We start from the raw sequence: 9,400 nt of genomic DNA on the forward strand, positions 1-9,400 counted from the left end.
CTGCATGGACGCTTAGCGCACAGCGGACTAGCCCAAGGTAGATTTATACTCCCAGTTTGCCACAAGCTAAGTGTTGTGTAGACAAGCGCTTAAACCCAACATCCTAGCCAGTTAAGATCGTGGGGTGGGGTAGCGTTTGAAGGGGTTGGGGTCTTGATGTAGCCCAGTGGGGAAGGTGTGTTACGGCTCCCCCTCGGTGCCTGATCCCTAGAGGATACGAGTCTGGGGTGCCTTGGTTTGTCAGCTCAAGCAGCTCATGCTTTTAAGAACATAAGAACGGCCATACTGGGTCAGACCAATGGTCCATCCAGCCCAGTGTCCTGTCTTCTGACAGCAGCCAGTGCCAGGTGCTTCAGAAGGAATGAAAAGAACAGGGCAATTATTGAGTGATCCATCTGCTGTTATCCTGTCCTAGCTTCCTGCACTCAGAGGTTTAGGGACAACCAGAGCCTAGGGTTGCATCTGTGACCATCTTGGCTAATAGCCATTGGTGGACCTAGCCTCCAGGAACTTATCTAGTTCTTATATACTTCTGGCCTTCACAGCATCCCCTGGCCATGACTTCCCCAGGTTGATTGTGCATTGTGTGAAGGAATACTTCCTTTTGTTTGTTTTAAACCTGCTGCCTGTTAATTTTATTTGATGACCCCTAGTTCCTGTGTTAGGAGAAGGAGTAAATAACACTTCCTTATTCACTTTCTCCACACCAGTCATGATTTTATAGACCTCTATCATATCCCCCCTTAGTCGTCTCTTTTCTAAGATGAACATTCTCAGTCTTTCTTGACTGCTGCTGCACATGGAGTGGATATTTTCCGAAAACTAACCACAATGACTCCAAGATCTTTCTTGAGTGGTGACAGTTAATTTAGACACCATCAGTTTGTATGTAGCGTTGGGATTATGTTTCCCAATGTGCATTACTTTGCATTTATCAACATTTGAATTTCATCTGCTATTTTGTCGCCCAGGTTTGTGAGATCCTTTGTAAATCTTCAGTCTGCTTTGGACTTGCCTATTTTAAGTTCTTTTGTATAGTCTGCAAACGTTGCCACCTCACTGTTTACCCCTTCTTCCAGATCATTTATGAATATGTTGAATAGGACTGGTCCCAGTACAGATCCCTGGGGGACCCCACTATTTACTTCTCTCCACTGTAAAAACTGGCCCTTTATTCCTGCCCTTTGTTTCCTAATTTTTAACCATTTACTGATCCACGAGAGAACCCTTCCCCCTTCTCTCATGGGTACTTACTTTGCATCAGAGCCTTTGGTGAGGGACTCTGTCAAAGGCTTTCTGAACATCCAGAGGTCCCAGTTCAATCCCTGGTGTGTCAACCAAGATACCGGCCGTAATGTTAGCAAAACACGCAATGAGCTTTGGATTTCCCATGAGCCTAAAGGAGATGAGAAGAGATTTGTTGGGTTCCCAGTCTCCCTGAGCCCCCTTCAGTACATCCAGCCTGAGAGTTTTAATAACCACCAGTGGATGATACAACCCTAGTCCTGGCCAAATCTTGCCCATAGAAGATACATTCTGAATCCCCTCTGCATTTTCATCTGGTTTTGTTCTTCTTAGAAACCTAGGACTGGAAGGCACCTTCTGGGTCATTAAATCCAGTCCCCTGCTGTCGCAGGCAACCCCCTCCTATCACCCCATTCACGAACAGGTCAAGCTCTAGCTTCCAACTAGTTAGGTCCTTTGTCCCCCCCTGTCCCTGCCTCTTGTGGGAGACTGGTCCAGTCCCTCCCACCTCTGAAGGTCAGAAACCTTCCTCTCATTTCCAGCTTCACTTTATTCCTGGCTAGTTTTGTCCCCATTCTGTCTTTGTTTCCCATCTTAACGTTCTGTTGCCATGCGCTGTTCAACAGCTGTCGTGTCCCGCCCCAGAGATGACCACACTTCGGTGGCGCATGAAGCGATCCCTGTATGGTGCACCGTAGGTATATAAAGCCAAGTGGATACGGTGCTGTGGGATCCTTGTCGTGAAAAGCACCCTATAATTATCGGTTTTCTCTTCCTGCAATTCCAGGCCCTTCCAAGCTGAAGAGGGGGAACACGTCAGGGGTAGTTAGCAGAGAGGGGAAATCAGGCCATGGCGTTTTCATAAGCACTCAGTGTTGGCCTCACCCTACTCCTGTTGATGTTAGTGACAAAATTCCTGCTGATGGCCCCAGGAGCAGAGCTCAGCCAGCATTGGGAATTTAGGAGAATCCCACCCCAGGAACCGTGAGCCCTTAACTGAAGATCTGACTGCACCTGATACATTTTGCAAGAGCTGAAGCGTTAACCCTGGTCTTCTGGCCACGTCCCAGAAAAGCTGACGCATTAGACCTGCCTGAGAACTTCGTTTCACATTAGCTGGAAATTAATTCACTTCCTCTTTCGAATGAGGGACAAAACGATATTTGGCAAATTGTGGTGCAACGGTCTCGCCCGAGAGGTGGCTGCATTTCTGCGGTGGGCAGGCGGGTGATCTCACATTTCCATGCCCTTTGGAGTGTTTACAGGCACAGCTCCTGCTCACGTCAACGAGAACCGTGCCTGTAACAACCCCAGGAGTGACTTATGAGGTTACTGTTCCCCATCTGCTTCTGGAGCCACTTTGTTGCTATAGCAACTTCGAGTGGTATCTCCATCAAATGTAAACACATTGCAGGCAGGGGCAGCCCCAGAACTCTTACTTCCTTCTCTCCTTTTGTGTGTCACGTCAGACCCTTGGACAGGAGCATGGGGAAGGGGTGTGCTCATCGCTCTGTACCTTCAGTGCCCGTTGACCGCTTCCCATGATCCTTTTCACCCACAGCAAAGATGGCAGCACGTCCGAGAGGCCGGTGATGATCCACCGGGCGGTGCTGGGCTCCGTGGAGAGGATGCTGGCCGTCCTGGCTGAGAACTACAGCCGGAAGTGGTGAGGACAGTTGTGCTAGCTCGTAACCCTGCATCGGGAATCCCTCGCCCTATGGTTCTTTCCCAGGTGTCCCCTTCTGCTACGACTGTCCAGTGAAGACCCGCTGGGGGGCAGTCGGCGGAAGCGTGGTTCTGGGTGGGCATTTACTGTTAAGAGACTGCAGTGAGGAGTCAGGAAGAGAAGCCAGGTAGCCAGATGCCCAGGGCTCGCCCTCTGGGATGCAGCATGGTCTTGTACACAGAGCAGGGGGCTGGAGTCCTAGGTTCTGCTCCCACCTCCATGTGACATCAGGCAAGTTGCTTAAGCATTCGTGGCCTGTGCGCTTAGATGCACTGGAGTTGGGCTTAGTCCCTGCAGACAAGCTGGCCGGGGCTGCCGGTGCATTAGTGACCCATCCTGCATTGGCCCGGAAGACGGACAAATCTCGGGTGAGCGGGATTGCCCAGCACTGAAATGCCAGGGGATGGGGAGGAGAAGGCTCTTGTGTAACGAAGCGAAGGGAACTCAGCCTCTCCCTCGCTTTGCAGGCCTCTGTGGCTGTCCCCGTTCCAAGTCATGGTGATCCCGGTCGGACCCGACACAGAGGTTTATGCCCGTGAGGTGAGTGGCGAGAGATAGGCCCGGCCTGCGCTGTCCGTGGCTGGGATCTCTGACGCGTGTCTGTCTGTGTCTCAGGTCCGCGAGACGTTCCACCAGGCAGGGTTCACGGCGGATGTCGATGCCGACTGGAGTGCCACGCTGAACCGGAAAATCCGGAAGGCTCAGCTGGCTCAGTACAACTTCCAGCTGGGTAAGAGCAAGGGTGTGAGCCAGGGCTTCCCAAAATAACCACGTCCCACCTGTCCCTGGAGGCACGCTCGGCCACAACCAGACAGCCGTGCTTGGGGCGTAGGAAAACGAGACCACGCTTCCCCTGAACACCCGTTCTCTGATGCAACAGGTGCTCGTTACAGGAGATGATTTCTGTCCCTCATCAGCCCTCTTGCTAATGCACTGCTACTAACAGCAGAACTGGGACCATTGGGCCAGAGGGTGCTCCTCCCACTGCCGCCTGTTTGAGGTGGGGTGGAGGAGCTCTCGTGCGCAGGTTCCCCCTCACTCATGGGCAGTGGAGTGGGGGTGCAGCCATCTCCATGGCAACATCTGTCACTCGCACTCCCCCAGAATGCACTCTCGTGCATCCAGGATCTGGGCTGGAGGAGATTGAGACTGGGGCCGCGGCGCACTCATCCTTCCCCTCCCATCAGCCCCGTGGCGAACCCATCAGAGGAGTCACTGCTCCTAGCTGGGTTCTCTCGTCCGTGGCGTCTCCCCCGGCTGGGTACGTCGACCTCGCTGGAGAGCAGAGGGAGGGCCTGGCGCACAGGCTGTAAGGGCTGTAGGTGCACGGCCCTGCCCTCCTAGGGAGCTGTGGGGGAAGGGGCAGGCTGTACTCTGCCCCTGAGGGTCCTTTCCTTGCCCCCCCAACATCCCTTGGGGAGTGGGGACAGAAGCAAAGGCTACTAAGCCAACTTCCCCCTAGTCCCACAGAGGCAACAACTAGCACAGGGGGAGTGAGTTATAGGATCTACCGCAGACCTTGGCCTAGGTGTATTATGGTAGTGCAGGCGAGGCCCCAACTTAGAGCAACCCTTAGGCTGCTCGAACTCAGATCAAGATCCCACCATGCTGGGCGCTGCACATAGGGCCAGAGACAGTCCCTGCCCCAAAGAGCTCATGGCCTTACTAGATAAAGGAAGGATTATTCTTCACATTTTTATAAAGGCGGGAACTGAGGCCTGGAGAGTTTGAGTGTCTATGGCAGAGCCAGGATTTGAACCCAGCTCTCCTGAATTCCAACCCAATGTGTTGGCCACCCTTCCATTCCAGCTGTTCCTGCTAAACTGGGGCTCGCAGTGTGTGGAATGGCACACGGTGCTTAGGGAAGCTGGCCAGAATGGCTCTGCCTTCAGCCAGTGAACACGCTGCTTAGTTTAGGCTCAGTTATTGTGCCTGGCTCTCCGGTGTCACCTGGTTACAGGCCTTTCCTCCCAAATCTGCTGTCGCCATGGCAGCTGCCACCCCAGATCTTTCCACTCTCTCCATGTAAATCGCTTGAAGGCTTATTGTTCCCTGCCATTGTGTGGAACCTAAGAAGCTGAGGTTAAAATGAACCCGGATACGGAGGAAATATCGGGACCCTCTTGGCCAGTCTGTGCTGAGACGGGTTTGGGAAGCACTCATCCCATGGGTGTCAGGAACACGCCTTGTTAGCTCTGTGCGATCACTTCCATTTCTAAATGAATGCTTCACATCTATAATACACGTCTATGCCCTTCCCCTGCTGGCTGGATTCTCCAGCCCTTCCCTGCTCGTCCGACCCCTTTCCGCTCTTTCGGCCCCAGTCTGTTACTCTGGCACCAACAGGCACAGGTGAAGTGACTAATAGTGACCTTGAACTAGGTGTATTACGGTAGGGCCTACAAGCCGTGACCCTGAGGCTGCTCTAACTCATGTGCTGCGTAGACGAATGAGACCGTTGCTGCCCTGTAAGATGAGGCTATAGCCGCTTACAGGGAGTGGGTAGGACTTGCCCAAGACCACAGAAGGGAGGATAGGGGAACCAGGGGTATGAGGCAACAGTGTCTGGCCTCCAGCCTTATGCTCTGGCTACTCGCCTGCATCGAGTGTGAGATCCCGAGGGAGGAAAGTGTAAGAGATGGGGGAGGGGAGATGAAGTGGAACCCCAAACCCACTGTGACCTCAGTGGTCAGTGACTGTAAAGTACCTCAGGGCCTGTTTCCTTGCTCAGCTGTGAGTGATCGGCTGTCAGAGTCTCGGCTGCTGTTAACTCATCCAGTTCTCTGCGGGCACACGGAGCTCTCTCCTAGCATGTGTGGAAGTGGTTGTGGCGAAATATGGGATGCTGGCATGCTTTGCTTGGCACAGGCTGGGGTGGCCGGTAGCTGGCCAAACCACTGGCAGGAAACCCAGTTCCAGCTCTCCGCACCCTGCTCATCTAACCTATTTGTCTCCTATAGTGAGTTTGGCAGAGATGAGAATAGAACACAGAACCCAGGAGTCCTGACTGCCCCATCCCGGGCTGTAACTCTGAATAGCAGGGGAATTCAGATAGTGAGGGTCTGGAGGGATTGAGGTTGGGAAGTTTTAAGAGCCGGTGTCCGGTTAATGATAATCCCTAGCTTTTATAATCTGGAGAGCGTGCAACGTGCTTTACAAAGGGCGTCCGTATCATTAGCCTGTTTTACAGATGGGGAAACTGAGGCACGGGTGGGGGTGTTATTTGCCCAAGTTCACCCAACAGGCCAGTGGCAGAGCTGGGCTGGAACCCAGTTCTCCTGAGGGCTGGTCTGCACTACAGGCCTATATTGGTATAAGTACATTGCTCAGGGGTGTGAAAAATCCACCCTCCATAGCGACATAGTTATCCCACTTAGCCCTCCATGTACACAGCCTATGTCAGTGGGGAGCTTCTCCCGTTAACACAGCCACCGCCTCTCGTGGAGATGGGTGAGCTGCGCCGACGGGAGAGCTCTGTCCCGTCTGCTTAGAGCGTCTACACTGAAGTGCTACGGCCGCGCAGCTATGCTGGGGCAGTGTGTTAAGTGTAGAGCTGCCCCAAGACCTGTGCTCTCTCCACTAGGCCACTTTGACTCCAACCCCAAGGACCTTTAGGTGGTTGTTGTCTGAGCTGTCTAAGGGGTTTGAACACCCAACCAATGGGAGCTGCGTGTCCAAAGCCCTCAGGTGGCTTTTTAAATCTTCGTCTCCATCTAGTTCACTCCCGATACTGCTGGTTTCCCCATTGCCCTTCACTCAGCTGGGACGAGACAGGCTGACAGGGCAGGTTTCCTTTGGTTTCCAGTCAGTTTCACTCCATCAAGGCTGTAGTTCTTGGGTTGCAGATATCTGCGGGGGGGCGGGGGGGTGTTTAAGATCCAGGCCTTTGCTCTGCATGGACCCAGATGCACAGTCCCAGCCCCGAAGGACCAAGAAAAATGGGGAACCTTTTGATTAGTCAGAGTCGGTTGCGCTGCTTGTGACTGTCGCAGTCCCATTAAAAATAGACCGCTCTGCCTCCCCTGTCCCCATGGTAGTGACTCGGCTAACTCTGTCCAGCTCCGCTCATGCTTGAAAGGTAGAAACTCCTCAGGCCCAAGCTGTCTGGTTGGGGCAGCTTTGCCACGGCACAGCCAGGGGGTGCAGCCTGTGGAGAGTCGCCCTCAGGAGGATTCACCAGGCAGCAAGAAGAGAGGGGGCATGGCTAGGATGCACTGTGTGGATCTCTGGCTGGGGTCTCGTCCACCTTTGACCCCCCCAGGGTGTTAGCAACTGGAGGGAGGCTGAGCAAGCCCTGCAACCGGCCCCAGAGTCAGGGGAGCAAAGGGGAGCTTAATTCTGCCTCTGGACTGTGCATGGCTCTCCTAGCACCGAGGATCTGCCTCGGGGGTAGAGGAGAGGGACCACAGAAGAGGCTGAAGGAGATGGAAAATGGCTTGGCCTGGAAGCTGTCCAGGGCAGAGCGGTCTCTCCCCGGTTTGCTGTCTAAACAAACCAAAACAGCTCTGTGTCCCACCTCATCCTGCCAGGGCCTGGGCTCGGGTTGCACTTGAGTTCAGGAAATCCAGGCTTCTCCTGGGAACACTGAACTCGGCAGCTGCAGCCTTCCGCAGAACCTGGCGGGAGGAGATAACGCGCCGGGCTCCCTTGTCACTTCGGCTGCTCTGGGTCTGGAGATGAGCTCCAGGTAACGCTGGCTCAGCTCACCGCTTCCTCCATTTGCCACGGGCTGATTAGCAGCGGCCAAAGCAACAAGGACCTCGCTGCATCTCACTCGGCCTACTGTGAGAAGTGGCTTTATGTGCATCTGCCTGGCTGCAGCCCTGGGGAGAGTGGGATGCCTCCTATTGCCCTGCCTGGGAACTGCAGCTGCTTCCCCCGGGGCTGGATTGGATCCCAGCTCCCGAAAGTGCTACCATGACAGCCCTGCTGCTTGGGATCCTCTGGCCACCAATGGGGTGCAGCAATTGTCTCCCCACCACCACCCACGCTGTCCTGTCCACATACCTCAGCCCTGCCCTGCAGGGACCCCCCCAGGGCAGTCTTGGCCTCTCCGCTACAGCTGCTGACCCGGGGTGAGGGCAACAGGAGACATAATTGATGGCCTTTGAATGCACCCGCCCCCATTCCTTATTCTCATGGGCAGGCTGCAGCACGGCTCTCCCTGGGCACCGTTCTATCGCGTAGCCTGGGCTGATGACCAGAGCCCTCTTGCTTCACTTCCTGGTGGGCACTGGAACAGAGCCAGAGCAGACCTGGTGGCCTGTCCCCCTTCAGCAACGCACAGGGGGACTGGGTCCCTACCCTCCCCTGATCTCTGCCTGTGGGGGAGATTGATGCTTCTGAGGGCCTTGCTGGGTGCCTTGATGCCCCTCGCCACCCACTGTAGGGTCTTGCATGGAGCCTTGCATGCAGGGGAGTTTCCCACGGGGTGCGCTGGGCTGGGGAGGAAGGGGTAGTCAGCCTCGCCATGTCTCTCTTGCAGTGGTTGGCAGGAAGGAGCTGTCCAGCCGCACCGTCAACGTCCGCACCCGCGACTCCAGGCAGCATGGGCAGCGTGACCTGCAGGAGGTGCTGCTCAGGCTGCGGGAGCTGCGGGATGCCCGGCTCAGAAACGCCGAGGAGCTGTTCTGAGCCAGTCCCCACCGGGCGTGTCGTGGGCTCGCCTCTCCGGGGGAAGCAGGCGGCGATGAGCAGCTGCCTGTCCGAGTCGGTGATGGAGCAGACAAGCCAGGTGCCAGTGGCCTGGTCCGTAGGATTGGGCTGGGCTTGCCAATGTGTGTCAGGCGTCTGTGACTAGCCCTAGCCCTTGCCACGGGTTCGGTGCCACAGGGAGGCTACGCCAGCTGCTCTCCAGATGTCCGTCGCCCTATGGCATCGGTGCAAACCCTACACACTCCTGCGATCTACCGGAGCTGCATCCACTCCACAGACCAAGGGCAGGAGCCGCTTTAGGGGCTGGCGGCTACTGAGAGGCACCCCCCCCCCCGCCAGCGAGACGGGGAGAAGAAATACACGCTGATGCTGTAGCGTAGCAGGGGCTGGACCCCCCCCCGCCCGCCCGCCTCCGGCCGGAGGAAGATGGTTCCTGGGACGTACAGGCCCGGCCTGTTGGCTCCAGTCACTCGCTCAGCCTCACTCTCGCGGACTCGGGTCCCCTGGGCCGATTAAAATGTGTTATCAAGTCAAGGCAGTGTGTCACTAGTGGTGGCTACTGGCGCCGATTGTACCCTGGACACGCCGCTGAGCTGCCGGTGAACGGTGCCCCACGGGGGCGAGCGCAGCAGCTGCTGGCTGGCTCTCCCTGCAGCTGAAGCTCTGAGGTCCCTGTTCCGGGAGGGCAGGTGCAGCAGGCCTCTGCTTTGCATCGGGGGATTTCCAAGTGCCCCGCGCACAGTCCATTGTCCCCATGAGGTAGCTCCGTATCAG

The 9,400-nt window shown here is 55.6% G+C and overlaps 1 protein-coding gene across 1 annotated transcript in view; it reads left to right on the forward strand.

The window, feature by feature from the left end:
• The window catches only part of TARS2 (threonyl-tRNA synthetase 2, mitochondrial), a 29,356-nt gene extending 20,196 nt beyond the window's left edge, over window positions 1-9,160 (forward strand). The window contains exons 15-18 of the mRNA XM_084613323.1: window positions 2,807-2,911; window positions 3,439-3,511; window positions 3,587-3,701; window positions 8,457-9,160. Coding sequence (XP_084469449.1) covers window positions 2,807-2,911; window positions 3,439-3,511; window positions 3,587-3,701; window positions 8,457-8,605 — 442 coding nt within the window. The 3' untranslated portion in view covers window positions 8,606-9,160. The remainder of the gene's footprint in view (window positions 1-2,806; window positions 2,912-3,438; window positions 3,512-3,586; window positions 3,702-8,456) is intronic.
• The last annotated feature ends 240 nt before the right edge of the window (window positions 9,161-9,400 follow it).

The sequence above is a fragment of the Lepidochelys olivacea genome (genome assembly GCF_965140295.1).
Source record: "Lepidochelys olivacea isolate rLepOli2 genome assembly, chromosome: 24".
Lineage (NCBI taxonomy): Eukaryota > Metazoa > Chordata > Testudines > Cheloniidae > Lepidochelys > Lepidochelys olivacea.